The sequence below is a fragment of the Zeus faber genome, assembly GCF_960531495.2.
Source record: "Zeus faber genome assembly, chromosome: 2".
Lineage (NCBI taxonomy): Eukaryota > Metazoa > Chordata > Actinopteri > Zeiformes > Zeidae > Zeus > Zeus faber.
Genome location: NC_137189.1, coordinates 19,846,401 through 19,862,090, shown reverse-complemented (window position 1 = coordinate 19,862,090; position 15,690 = coordinate 19,846,401). Strand labels below are relative to the sequence as shown.

The following is a 15,690-nucleotide window of genomic DNA, read 5'->3' as shown; positions in this document are numbered from 1 at the left end:
TTACATGTAAAACAAGGTAGATCCCTCTTTCCCCACCTTCTTTTTCCCCAGTTTTTCAACCTTAGGTTTCTTCTGTTTCGTGGCGTCATCTTTCTTTCCTTCACAATATCTCTCCTCTCCTCCACCTTTCATTCTTCTCCGTCCGTCCTTCCTAGTGATTCCTCTGTCAGTCCGCCAGTGGCAGCTCAGCGAGCCAACCAGCTAAGTGACTAAATCCAATAACACAGAGCGAGGCATTCTTTTGGCATCTTTCCTGGTGACAAAATAGATACTTTCAGTGTTCTCTGAGAGACTGTATGGTCTCTGCCACTTCAGTTCATCCGTCTTTCACTTACGCCTCTCCACGCTGCTTTCTTTCCGCCCTGCTTTCTGTTGTCCTCACAGTTCTATCTGCTTCGTCCTCATTCTCTCCCCTCCCCACTATGTAGTTATCTACATTTGCTCAAAATTATTTATGTATTGAGTTATGTCTGTCCATCTGTCTTTCTGTTCATTTGCCTTGGCCCTTGTTTCAGACTAAATGACTAAAGAAAGACTAACTTGGCAGACTGGCTGGCTAGTTGACTGATGGAGCAGTTGGCGGACTGACTGGTTGACTGACTGGTTGACAAATATAATCATTATTACTTGCCAATTGTGTTCTGTCATCATGTCAGACCACATGATTAATCCTTCTGTCCAAATCGCTGGATAACAGTTGCAGAGAAAATAGGCGTGCAGTGAGTGATGGGTTAACATCTGTTCAATTGGCTTCTGACAAATTTCTTACCACGTAATGTTCCCCAAAAGATTAGACCAAGACCAAGATAAAAGATTATATTCTATGTCTTACCGAATGCTTTGGTGCTCTTTTGGTTACAGATGCGGCACTGCGGGTTCCTCACCGGCTGACCAGGGACGTGTTCCACCAGCTTGCAGAACATCTCCGGGCCCAGGGAGCCGCACGTAGCGTTGGCGCTGATGTCCGCCATGGACGCCAGGTTTAACACGGCCGGAAACAGTCCTGGAAGAAGGAAAGAAACAGCGGAACGGCAATGCCACACCGATGAATACGGTGTAATTGAATAGACTGAACCGAGACATATTTTCCCCTCAATGTTCTGATAAAGACAGTGACGAACAGACAGATAGACGGAGTGATGGGTTGTCGATGGGTTGTCGCTCCTACACAACACCTGTGGTCCACACGACACAGCGTGAAGAGAGAAAAACATAACATCTGAAATAAAACCTAAACTTCCTCTGGTTTGATTCACACACAGGATCAGACCAGTGCATTCTATTATATTTTGAAACATTGATCTATATTGTCTTTTTGTCTATTTTCTTTATTGTTTTTTTCCTGGTTCTACTGTGGAAATATTGCTTATCTGTTGTACTGAGGTGATATGTTAGATTTTTAGATCACAATTTGTGCAAATATATATAAGTTATTTTATGTTTTACTATTTAATCCCAGCTAGGATATCTATTTTGATTTACTAGCACTACAGCGTCAAGACTAAAACGAGTTCCCCCTGTCACACGATTCCAATTGAGCATCGGTAGGATGTAATGTATGTCGTGTGTGTAGTGTGTGTATGTAGTGAAAGTGATGTGAATCAAAACCATGGATTATATTCTACTGTAATTGCTGCAGATAACTTATTTTCTCATGGATTAGTAAAATACAGCAGCAAGCGGCTTCTTGATTCCAGTATTCAAACTGATTTTGTGTGCTTGGTTACAATCAGCTTTTCAATAAAACCAGGCTGCACGTTTGCAATGAACCCGATGACCAGCTTGACGTGTTGATTCTGAAGTTCTAGGAGGACTGATGAACACATACTTTTCCAAACAGGACCAGTACCGTCCTCTACATCTCCAAGAATGCACACGCACACGCACCCACACCCACCCACACCCACCCACACACACCCACACACACCCACACATTAACAGATTGTCATACCGTCTGAAATAAAATCCTAAATTCAACATTGATTAACAAAGATTCCCATCCACGTAGCCCTCGGGTCTGTATATTTAGGTGTATGTGAATGAAACACAAACAATGGGAGTAGGAAAGAGGGTTGAAGCGGGGTTATGAGTAAGAGATGTGTGCGGATGTTTATTACGTGTGCGTCTGTGTGTGTGTGTGTGTGTGTGTGTGTGTGTGTGTGTGTGTGTGTGTGTGTGTGTGTGTGAGAGAGAGAATTTTGGCTCAGAAGAATCCAGCTGTTTGGCCAGATGTCAACACTGAGGAACTGTGAAGAACATCTGAGAGACCCAAATTCTGTCTTTGGCTCTTGCTCTGTGTCGCCCACATACACTTAATCACTGTGCGCGCGTGCGCATGCACGCACACACGCACACACGCACACACACACACACACACACACACACACACACACACACACACACACACACACACACACACACACACACACACACACACACACACACACACACACACACACACACACACACACACACACACAGTCCAGATTAAAATAACAGTGCATATTTTAAAGACGCACAAGTGTTATTTTTAAGGTGCTCTATACCAGTGAGTCATCGTTCTTCAATAAAGTTTGTCATTTTTTAAGGAATATGCGAACATTTAAAGAGGATGTGGAAGGTCGCTCACCGATGTCTCCGAACGCACTAGTGAGCTCAAAACTGCTACCGATCGTTTCATGTGCTGGTTTGATCAAAGCGTTTAGTACTGTAGCCCCCACAAAAAAAGTCAGCGTGTTCTTTGATTTTGGGGTGAGGAATCCCAAATGTTGGGAGACATATCTGGCAAGATTTTGAATAAATATTCAGCACATGGCCGGCTTTCTAGTTGACTCTTGATAATTTCTAACCTAATTAATAACTGGACCATGTAGTCTTAGGTCAAAAAACCCAGACCAAAAAATTAAATATAAAAAGATCAAAACACTCTAGATGATTTTTTTTTTTTTTTTTTACTCTCTTTTCCCCTGCTGTGCCTCGTTAAAAACGACGAATAACTACTGACATCTGTCAATGCCGGGGACTGAAAGCCAACATCCTTCAAGTGATCACAGTCACGTTAAAAGCGGTTTTCCAACCAGATACAAGTGTCTGGGGTTACTTCTGCGTCTTTATTGCTCTTATTTGCTCTCATCTCGGTGCGACTAATACTGTAGAATAATCGCCATATCAGTTTCCCTCGGTGAAGGCAGCAATGTCGCTGCAGAGACACAGAGGCAAACCTTGGATAGGGGTAGAAGAGAAATATAATTCAAGGATTTCTTTCGTTTTAGTTTTTTTTGGAGCTGGTGCAGTTTTAACCTAATGTCCTTACTATATTGTACATTAAATGTTTTTAAATGTTGCAATTTTTTTTATATCTTTTTTTTCCCTAAATACACGTAATATTTCGTAGCATTCCTTATTGGTTGAGCTAAAATTGCTTTCTTTTTGCCCATTGAACTTGAGATAAGGTTTTATTCTCCACAGAATGAACCGCAAATCGCTGCTTCCCGTCCACGGCATGCCACCGGAATGACTTCCGTTGACATTTCATTCTCTGCCGGCCCGCATATATAAGCCTTAATGACTAGGAAATCTGTACTGGGGAAAAAATTGCGGTCCACACATTGCGGTGAAATTGAGAAAAAAACCTTTCTTGAAGGAAAATTCGATTTTTCCAGATCCGTGTTCCTTTGTGTTTTTTTTAATCTCTCAATGTATTTTCAAAACCAAGTTTGATTTATAAATAGTAGAAAAATGTTAAACCATGGCGTTAAATATTCCCGTTAGATTACATGGGGAAACGCAGTTCACTTACCCAGACACAGAACAGCACTGAACAATGCCGATCTATCGTTTCCTTTAAAGAAACCGTCCAGGTGAAGATCATTCATCCATATTCCATGTGATGTGAAGTCACAATGTGAAACCATTTTGATAGAATTTAACCTTTCAAAAGCACTACTCTTACGCACACTATTGTGAAACGGTGAAGAAGAAAAAACCCTTTGCGTCGCGCACCTACGGCACCTCCATAAACAGACGGTTAAAGCACAGCAAGGGAGTTTTCGGTCTCACTTGTCTGTGAAAACTTTCTTCTCCGTATCGTTATGGATTACGCAAAGCGGGTGGCGGAAGCTCCGAATCATATTTCGGACCTTAATCTGACCAGTGCGATAGATCCAAGTCAGTGTAAGCAGCGCGTACTGGACTTAATTTTCCGTGATGAAAGTCAGTTCTCCGATTGCGACACGGAGAACAACAGCGCTGCTGAATCTGATTTTATCCCGGACTTGGAGAACATTTCAAACAGCGGATTTCAAACTTAATGTGACGATGAAATGGAATATTTTCAAGAACCATCGGAGGAGACCGACAATAAGCCCGTGTTGTTATAACGGAAGAAGTTGATGTCGTGATAAAGTCTGTTGAGGTTGGTGATAGATTTTCAGATTTCAGATTTTCTGAGGCTCATAATATTGATAGACTCCACATTTTGTTGTGTTGTCTGTACTTTTAAACTCCAAAATAATTCCACTTTTATAAAACATATATATCCTTACTATTAAATAAAAGGTTTTTTAAAAACAAAATTAGTTGTGTGTTGTTGAGCTGTTTGTGATTGGCCCATTCAGAAGTATGTTAATTAGCCATGAGGCTTTGTTTGTCTACCAACACCATTTGCATTCTGGGAGCTCGCTGAATGAACCTGGTGTGGGTAAAATACACCCTTGTCATTAACAAGTCATAGCTTTAAAAATATTTGCTTGATTTGCACAAGTGACACCTTGTTTGGAAGCTCTGCTTCTCCACTTTCTTCTACACTGATGTGGAAAAGAAAATCTCGAAAGCCAAGGTGGGTCAAATATTGCCGACGCTCAGACACATAAGGTGGGAGTTAGCCCGCTTATTTTGGTGAGTAACTTAAAAGTAGTGCAATAAGTAACTTATTGTTTATTATTTTAAAGTCTAGTTTTGATGAAGCTCGTAATTGTTTAGGTTTGTTGTTTTAATGTTCTCATATTTTTGTTATCATTTATAAGTGTTATTATTCAAATAAAAGTTACTTCCTGAGAAACAAGTGCTTTTCATTACAAATCAAGACTTGACAGTCACAATGGCTTAGCTGTCAGCAGTCAGTGATGGAAAAAAGGGACATCAAATCTAATCAAGTTAAAGTTCTTTGAACTTGATTCAACAAAGCCCTACATACAGTCATACATATATGCAGTGAAATGTCATGCACAAATTGTGATCTAAAAATCTAAAGTCAAATTGAATCGTGGATTTGGAGAATTGTGACACACCTGGTTATTCCACATAATCACAAGCACATATTGCATGAGAGTCCAAGCGCGATTTCATGCACTCAGTGTGTCAAAAATTCTAGTTATAATTTGATAGTCGGAAGGTAATGTATACCTTTTATAGAATCGCACTTTGTATATTCTGTAAATTTTTTGTATATTATTTCTGTTCTTTAACGTTGGCTGTTTTTGTATACTTGGCTATTTTTAACTCTTATGAATGCTATTTTTTATAAAGCAATGTAATAATCCTCACAACAAATTCCTTGTATATGATGTATATAAAATGTACATGCCGAAGAAACAGATTCTGATTCTGATTATCCGTATTGTGAATTTCTGCAGGTAAAGGCCATATCCTGATTACAGCTAAGCTCACATCCTAGGAAATTCCAAATGTAATGCTTGACAATAGCCAAAATCATGAGGAAAGGCCTTAACTCACTGCTGTGCCCTGAGAAGAGAACATGACGTTTCCATGGGGATAATTACCATATACCTGCGTTATGTTCCATAAGTTGCACTATAATTTACCGATGGTAACTCAGACCATAGAGTTACCAGACCATGGAGTTACTGTTATGAGTCTTCTTCCACAACTCATAACTAGAATATTAATGTCATATAAATGTCATGTAAATACACTCAATTGAATTTCAGTTAGCAAAAAAAACTGACAGATGATGACAATGTACCGGATGACATTAACATTTCCAAACCGAATATTCAGGAATTTGAGATTTTTACGTTAACGTTTCCTGGATGTTTGAGGTCCCTTCATAGTTCCGAAGCTGTGCTTATGAGATTTGTTTGACATTTTTCCCAAATCAGGAACAGTCGGGACGATAGCTGAGAATTGAAATTCAACACCATTAGACAGAGATGGACAGTTCCAGGTTGGAAATGGAAATGTCCTGCTGTTTGGCACTTATGAGCCGTACCTCTTGCACTTATGAGTTGTGCTAACTTGAAAACCTATCAAACCTTCAAAGTTTTTGCTCATGTGAATGCATACAGTGGAATGAACAGATACTAAATGTTGTGTGTGTGCCACTGGCCTGGGCGAGGGATAAAAAAAAAATTCCCGACCTTCAGTGGTAAGATGGAAAAAGGACCGAGCGTTGGGAGAATAATCAAATTTCCGGTGCACTCAAAGACTGACTCCCTATGGATCCTCCAAAGACACGCATACCTAGTGAGGTTCATCACCTGCCGTTCTCTCTCTATGCTCTGATAACCATGGTAACCTATCAGTCTCTCTGGAAGTGTGTGTCTGTACTTCTGTCTGCCTGTTAGCCTCTTCATTGTCTTTCCATGCTCTATTAACCAGCGACTCTCTGAGGACCCACCTCGGCACGGGTTCTGCTGTTCCAATGCTGCCACAAAGCGTACAAGCACTGTACCCTGTAAAGTCCCTAAAACTTCTTTGACAAACTGCAGGTCAAGTCAAATTAATCTGTTTACACTTTAGCAAAGTTACAGTTGGATACAGTCACAATTGGATTGATGAGTCCCCTATCAGAGGCCATTTTCAGCACTACCCACCCTCACTCACTCCAACTTAAGAGTCTTTAGTTCACTCGGTAACTGCAGCCTGGTACATAGGTGTTGACTGAGACTCAACTCTCAAAGAAAAATAACTGTGAGCCGCAAGTCACAAGAGGATTCAATCAATGTAAAAAGGGGGTGAAAACATTTGGCATAATTTATATTGAATGTAACTGATTTACACTCTGCATTCCACCTTAATAAATAATTTTGACAGAATTAAATGATTCTTGTGAGAATTCCCTTCACAACCCAGAGCCAAACTTGGGCTTAGAAACTTCTGACTTTCATTTAACCAAATGAATCATACAAACGAAGAGCCTGAAAATGTAACTAATCTTTTTATACTAATGACTAGAGAAGAATCTCCTAAAAAAAAAAAATCAGCACTTTTCAGCAGCTTGTATTTGCAGGGTCACTTCATCTTTCCTTCAGGCCGATAAGTTGTTCAGTAAAGTGGCCCAAATAGAAAAGATCACTGTGGCACTGGGGATTGGTTTTGGTGGCATCTGCGGGCAGAGAGTCAGCACTGGCAACTGAAAGTGGATGCACCTGCAGAAGATTGAGGTAATTAGCAGAATCCTTAAATGCTGCTATGTTTACTTCTCTCCCTCTCTTTCTCTCCTGACTGCGAGGCTGGTCACCCACTCCAGTCTGCAGCCTACAATAATTATTGACAAGTTTGTCTGAAAAGACAACACCCAGCAAGAACTGTTTTTTTTCTCCGAACTGCTTCCTTGTCCATCTTTACTCTGCAACCGTCACAGTGGCGCCTGAACAGGGACTATGGACGGACAAAGTGGAGGACACAGGGAATCTCCACTAGGGCAGGCTCTCCGCCGCCTAGTGAAGGTCCAGGAGGAAATCCAGACACACCAGCAGCAGGTCCAGGCCACTCTGCAGGTTCTGCAGCGGGAACTCCACGGCCTGTGGCACGTTCCAGGAACTCCACCAGCAGCTTTTGGCGCTGCAGGTTCGGGGCAGGGAGCTGCATCAGATAAGGCAGGAGTGCCACTGTCTCTCCCCCGACGGAGCCCAAAGGAAGGTGGACACCATCCAGCGCCAATGGTCCAGACGTCAGCAGGGGTCCATGCCAGCAGCCCAGCCGTCACCGGGGTCCAGCCGTGGCCAGAGGCACACCAGCATCAAGCCCCACTCCAGCTCCAAGGAGGAGCTGTTCAGAGGGCCCTAACACCCCCACTTCGGCTCCAAGGAGGAGCAGCCCAAGCAGCACCCACATTCCCACCCCAGCCCCAAGGAGGAGCCGCCCAGGGAGCACCCACACCCAAGAATTGTTTCGCTCTTTCCCTTCCTCACAGGGCCCAGCCTCAGCGTGCTCTGCTTCGGACCCACAGGGGGCCCTTCATTTGCCAGGACAGGTGTTCTGGCATTGCCATCGGCCCGGACATGTCCGCAAGGAGTGTTCCTTGATGGAGGTGGGACAAGTGGTCCGAGTTGTCTGCAAGCAGGCCCCCTTTCCCGTTTCAAAAGAGGGGTATAGGATACCAGTATGAATACGAGGGGCTACACATCAGACTATGTAGGCATCATGGGTGGAGATAAGCTGTGTGCATGGGGATATTCAGTCATACCAGTGGATATTCCCGGTCGAGGTAAAAAGCCAAACAGATCCACGGACGACGCGGTCTCCGAGGTACTGCACACCACACTCACGCAGCTGAATGGCCGGAAGGGGGCCTATGTGAGATTGCTGTTTATCAACTATAGTTCAGCTTTCAATACCATAGTCCCCATCAGACTGGCTGTCAAGCTGCGGGAGATAGGACTGAACACTCCGCCTTGTGCCTGGATCCTGGACTTCCTCTCAGCCTGCCCCCAGGCGGTTAGGGTCGGGAGGCACATGTCCAGCTTCCTCACCCTGAACACAGGATCCCCCCCAGGGCTGCTTCCTCAGCCCCCTACTGAACTCCCTGTACACACATGACTGTGTGGCCAGGTCCAGCTCCAACACCTTCATCAAGTTTGTTGACGACACCATCGTGGTGGGCCTGATCACCATTAGCAATGAGAAGGGAGGTGGCTGAGTGGAGGTGGCTGACCTGGAGGTGGATGAGGGTGGTGGTGATGTGCTGCCAGAGCTTGGTGTGAGTGAGAACCCTGGCAGCTGAGTTCTGCACATACTGGAGCCTGTCCAGGGCTTTGTTGGAAACCCCGGACAGGACTCCGTTACAGTAGTCCAACCGGGAGGTGATAAAAGCGTGGATGAGGATTTCACTTACAGAGTCTGAGAGTGAGGGATGGAGATGGGAGATGTTTTTGAGGTGATAGAAGGCGGACTTGGTGATGGATCTGATGTGTGACTGAAAGGAGAGGGTAGAGTCCAGGATAACACCCAAGTTGCGGACCTCGGGAGATGTTTTGATGGAACAGCCTTTGACGAGGAGGAGGAGATCTCCAACCTTCCAAAGCAGCGGCTTTGGGGCCACAACCATGAGCTCTAACTTTTTTCTGTTGAGTTGAAGTAGGTTAGTAGTCATCCAGGTTTTAATGGCATGAAGGCAGTTGACCAGAGACTGTGGGGAGAGCAGAGTGGATGGTGGGGTGCTGAGATAAAGCTGTGTATCATCAGAGCAGCAGTGGAAGTTGAGACCATGGTGACGAATGATCTGGCCGAGGGGGAGCAGGTAGATGGTGAAGAGAGACCAAGCACAGAGCCTTGAGGGATGCCATGGTTGACTGCGGCATGGGGGGAGGAGGAGCCGTTGATGTTGTCAAACTGAGTTCTGATGGATAGATATGATTCAAACCATAAGAGAGCTGTACCAGTGATGCCAAGGAGGTCGGATAGGCGTTTGAGGAGGATTGTGTGAGAAACCGTGTCAAAAGCAGCGGAAAGGTGCAGGAGGATGAGGATACTGATGTTACCGGAGTCTGCAGGGAGGAGGAGGTTGTTGGTGATCTTGATTAGGGCGGTCTCTGTACTGTGGTGTGTTCTGTAGGCTGACTTCAGGGGTTTGTAGAGCTCATGGTTGGACAGATGTTGATAGAGCTGGGCGACCACTGCTCTTTCCAGGACCTTACTGAGGAATGGAAGCTGGAGATTGGCCGGTAGTTGTTAAGATCGTCAGGGTCCAGACCAGGCTTCTTCAGGATCGGAGTGATGGAGGCGATTTTGAGACTGGGGGGAACTGTACCATATGCTATGTTGATTATGTCTGTGATGGAGGGGCAGAGGGTGGGAAGGCAGTCTTTCACCAACGCCGTTTGCATAGGGTCCAGGGAGCAGGTGGAGGCTTTGGCTTTGGTCACCAACCTCGAGACTAGTGAAGAATCCACTATGGAGAAGGAAGAGAGAGGGCATTGGGGGCGTAGGGGGGCAGCTGAGGGCACACTGCCCAGTGTCTGGGACACGTTGGGAGGAGAGGGGGCAGGAACCAGGAGTTTTAGGAATACATTTCAGTTAGTTACCTAGGTAGGAATTCAAGTTCAAGTTCAAGAGATTATTTGTCACATACATATACATACGGTCATACACACTGTATATGCAGTGAATGAATTAGGTTAGCTATTATGTTCAGTTTAGTTACTATTGTGCATCATCTCCGGAGGCTTTGCAAAGACATTTCACTGCATATAGTATGTTAAAACGTATGTATATATATATGTGACAAATAAACCTCTTGAATCTCTTGAAAAAGCAAAGAGTGAAAGCTGCGGTTAGCTCCCACCTCACGCGCCCCCTGTTATTACAATAGGGACTGATTAGCCAGGGTTTTATAAATGACTTAGGGAGGTAGTGGGGGTGTGAAGGCACTTCATTTATGTCACTTACACTCTTACACTCACACTTACAAATTGTTGTGTGTTTGTGCCATTCGGACCAGCGTGTACCATCCCCAGACAGATGGTCTGATGAATAAAACGCTGAAGAACACAGTTCGTAAGTTCATTCACGAGGATAGCTGAAATTGGGATGGTGGTTGGACCCGGGAGGTTCCCCAGCTCTCCACGGGATTTTCTCCCATTGAGAGACTCTTCAGTAGAAAGCCCAGGGGTGTGTTGGACCTGCTTAAAGGGGACCTATTATGCTGTTCATTATTTTCTGTCATATATATGTAATGTAACAATGTCAGATGTACATATTAGACATTGTCAAAGTGTCAAATAATGATCTAAACAAATGACAAAGTAACTGCTGTGAACAAAGCGCTCAGGCTTCTGACCGCTCTGGACATTCGGTTTCCCAAGGTTTTTCTACTGTCTGCACGAGCTGACGTCAGCTCGTCCCAGATTTCTTTATATGGTCATCTGCTCCATCCAATCCACTGTGTATTTCTCCAAACAAAACTAATGAAAATAGCGGGGCTTTTTTATTATAGATGTATTCATTTTATTTTCCAAAGTTTACATGAAACAAAAAATCCCTGCGTGTGAGAGTCCCGGTGGGTCGGGTCCATGTATCCCACAAGCCTGGAGCACAGCAACTAAAGTTGGAACAAACTTTTAAACTAGGCCTTTTAGATCTAATATGAATGAGATTCAGCAACTGGGTTGTTTATTTCTTGCCTCAAATTTGTTAAAAAAAAGATTTTGGTGGACTGATAAGGTGAAATAAGTGAAAGTTACGGAGTGAATAGAAGGAATCTCAGCAAGAAAAGATCTGTATGTAATTGCATCGTTGGAAATAAAGGGGAAACAACTGAATCTTTGAAGGAAACTTTCCTATAAGTCAAGATGATGAATGGCCTCCATATTATGTTATGAATGTAAACACATTTAGGAGGATTTAGATGTATATTTAATACAACACAGACAATTAATCCTATTATATAATTATAGAACCCAGAATTGTGATTGTGGTGCCGCCCCTTGCGGCCGCCTGCACAAGCACCACGTGTCGATTACGCACATTTGAGTATTTTTCGAGCTTATAGAGCTTGTGTGTAATCACCAGGTGTCATGACATTTCACTGCATTGTATGTGTATGTACAGTATGTGACAAATAATCTCTTGAACTTGAACTTGAAACCGGGAAGCCATGCTCAAACGCCATTGGCTCACAGAATCAGGAACTTGTGTTCAAACCCCACTGGCTCACAAGACTAGGGGAATGGCTCTAATGCATAATCTGTGTGGTACTTTCAGCAAAAAATTCTAAAACATGTTTTGAGGATGTCAGAGACCTTTATTAACTTGTGTAAAAATTTGCATAATAGGTTCCCCGTAAGGAAAGCTGGGAGGGAGGTCCAAGCACAAGTAAAAATGAGATTCAGTACATCCTGGACCTGAGAGCAAAACTCCACATCTCAGCTCTTTCTTATCTGCAAGATGGGGGCAGAAACCTTTTTTATTCAAGGGAACAGCTGCACTCAATCTGAATAATGGGGCACGCCGGTAATGTTTACCACATTCCCGAGGAGCTGAGGCATGGTAACCACTAATGTGGATTTACCTGGATTCACTACTGTGAGAGTGGACAGGGACATTAAGTTAGTGCAAGCACAAAGGAGGGGGAATCGCACTCTTCATTAACATCAGTTGGTGCAACCCAGGATATGTAACTGTTAAGGTGACTATTTGCAGTCGGTACATTGAGCTCGTGGCAGTGAGTCTGGTGAGTTACATGCCCAGGGAGTTCTCGCATGCCATTTTTTGGGTATGTGTACACCCCTCCACTCCAGAGATGGGGTTTGATGTTGTCCACTCCACTATCGCAAGGACACAAATACAATACCCTGGGGCTTTCATTGGGATTTCTGAAGACTTAAATCACGCCACACTAGACTCGACCCCCTCTGACTTTTATCAGTTTGTAAATTGCCCCACAAGGAAGAACAGGACAATAGGACAACCACTTTCCAGCGCCTCATGGATTGGGTGCTGAGCCCACATGCAGTATATGCTGCTGCGTGGGTGATATTATTATCCATGGGGATACCTACCTGGAAGCAGCATATACAGCAGTTGGAGGCAGTTCTGGAGTCCTTGAGGTGGGCCGGGCTGACAGACAACCCAAAGAAGTGTGTGGTTGGTCAGAGGGAGGTATGGTACCACTATGGCAGTGGGTAGGTGCATCCTCAGATAGACAAGGCAGCGGAAATTGCGGCCTGTCCAAGGCCCAAGATAAAGAAACAGGTGAGAGATTTTTGGGGATGGCAGGCTATTACAGGCACTTAATTTCAAAATTTTCAGCACTGTAACCTAACAGCCCTGGCCCAGAAGGCTGCCTCAGATCCAATCCAGTGGACAGGGCCATGCAATTTGGCATTTGGAGGGTTAAACAGGCGCTCTGTGTGGAAACAGTGCTCCATAAACCTAATTTTGCTGTCCTTTTTATCCTCAATTTGACGCCTCGATTGGGTGTCATTTTGACCCAGGAGGTGGACGGGGCCGAACACATCATCGGCGGTATCATGGGGTTATGTGGCAGTGGGGAGTGGTTTTGGCGGCATCTGCAGGTGTAGAAAGCCAGCACTGGAAACCAAAAGTTGACGTACCTGCAGGAGATTGAGGTAATTAGCAGAATCCTTAAATGCTGCTCTGATTTTTGTCTTTCTCTCTCTCTCCTGACTGCGAGTCTGGTCTTCCACTCCAGCCTGCAGCCTACAGTTGTTATTGACAAGTTTGTCTGAAAATGCAAACGTGTATTTCAATTTAAATAAATGACTGTTTTTTGTTCTAACTGCCTCCTGGTCCATCTCTTCCCTACAACCGACAGTCTTGTCACAAAGACATTAATGTGAAAAAATGCCTCCATGTGGTTTTTCCACAGGTTCCGGCAAATATGGAAAATTTCGGAGAAGAATTTTATGAAGAATTTATTATGAAAATGGCTTTTTTTCTCCTCTGCGATGAGTTAAAGTCATGTTTATGCTACTAGCCATCGTGTGTGTGTGTGTCTGTGTGTGTGTGTGTGTGTGTGTGTGTGTGTGCAGGCGGGAGCACTCGTGATGGATGTGTTATTGCTGAGTTCTGAGGCGAGATGTTGCCTTGATGAAATAAGAAGAAGGTTAAAAAAGACAGGATCATCTCTCTCTCTCTCTCTCTCTCTCTCTCTCTCTCTCTCTCTCTCTCTCTCTCTCTCTCTCTCTCTCTCTCTCTCTCTCTCTCTCTCTCTCTCTCTCTCTCTCTCTCTCTCTCTCTCTCTCTCTCTCTCTCTCTCTCTCTCTCTCTCTCTCTCTCTCTCTCTCTCTCTCTCTCTCTCTCTCTCTCTCCTGGGGGAGTCATGGAGAGGGAGATAGATGGAGAGACAAAAAGATAGATAGATGGGAAAAGAGAGAGGTATGGATGGATAGAGGGATTCCCAGGGAAGGATAGAGTGTTGTTTGAAAGGGTCAGGGCTGGGAGAGGAATGAGGGATGACACAGTGATAATCCCTCTGTAAATGCACACACACTCACACACACACTCACATTTAGATATATATTTATAGAGAGATATATGTACACATACAGTGTTGTGAATAGTTAATTCCACTCATATGCACACGCTTTGGGCAAATTAATCGCTTCCCTTTACAGTGAAAATATACAGTGCAGAGATTCACTAAGAGACCTGGTACACGCAAATGGAATCCAGCAGACAGAGACTCTGCAAGTACTGCGAGAAAGGTTGAAAATACACTTCATCACATGCACAACCACATACACACTCACACGTGCATGTAGCGTGGCCGTCAACTTGTCCTGGTCGCTGGATTACAGAAACTTTAACGATGAACACTCATCGATAGGGTTGATTATAGCATTTGAACACTGCCTCGTACACACACACGCACACAAACACATTTGCAAACAGACCAATGTGTGTCTGAGTTGCTGCATGCCGTTTCCGTGGTAACGGTGAGCGTTTATACGTCGGACAAATGAATGACTTTTCTAAAAGATTGTAAAGGGCTTCTACTGGACATGTTATCTCCACCTTCCGCCGTCTGTTTGAGCCGCTGATTCTGCCGCTGACCTTTGTCTTCCCCCGTGTTTAAAACTTCAGGTTTAATGGTTTGACAATGTAATCCACAGAGATACAATCTTCAATTGGCGGCGGTAATGTTTAACACTCAGCCGTGTACAAGGGAATATTGAGAAACTTTTTGAAACCATCAACGTGGTTTTTACATTTCAGTGTCAACAATTACATAGCCTCACAGGAACAATCTTTGTTTTGTGTGCGTTTGGTAGTGACACTACAAAAGAAGTTGATGACCATAAAGTAGAGTCTAATATTTATTAAATTGTTTTCCGTTCAGCCACAACATTAGAACCACTGACAGGTGAAGTGAATAACATTGCTCATCACATTACAATGTAGAATAAAACCTGATTCATCAGACCAGGCCACCTTCTTCCATTGCTCCATGGTCCAGTTCTGATGCTCACTTGCTCATTGTAGATGCTTTCAGCGGTGGACAGGGGTCAGCATGAACACTCTGACCGGTGTACAGCTACACAGACCCATACGCAGCAAGCTGCGATGCACTGTGTGTACTGACACCTTTCTATCATAGCAGCATTAACTCTTTCAACAATTTGTTCTACAGTAGCTCTTCTGTGGGATCGGACCAGACGGGCTGGACTTCACTCCCCACACGCATCAGTGAGCCATGGGCGCCCATGACCCTTTCACTGGTTGTCCTTCCTTGGACCACTTTTGGTAGGTACTAACCTCTGCATACCAGGAACACCCCACAAGACCCGCAGTTTTAGAGATGCTCTCTCGTCTAGCCATCACAATTTGGTCCTTGTCAAAGTTGCTCAGATCCTTACCCTTGCCCATTTTTCCTGCTTCAAACACATCAACTTCAAGAACTGACTGTTCACTTGCTGCCTTATACTATATCCCCCTTGACAGGTGGCATTGGAACAAGATGAGCAATGTTATTCATTTCACCTGTCA

General features: G+C 44.1%; 1 protein-coding gene across 1 annotated transcript in view; it reads right to left on the bottom strand.

Annotated features, from left to right (window-relative positions):
• The window catches only part of lama2 (laminin, alpha 2), a 207,320-nt gene that overhangs the window by 165,679 nt on the left and 25,951 nt on the right, over nt 1-15,690 (bottom strand). Inside the window, 1 exon segment of the mRNA XM_080021184.1 lies at nt 833-1,003. Coding sequence (XP_079877310.1) covers nt 833-1,003 — 171 coding nt within the window.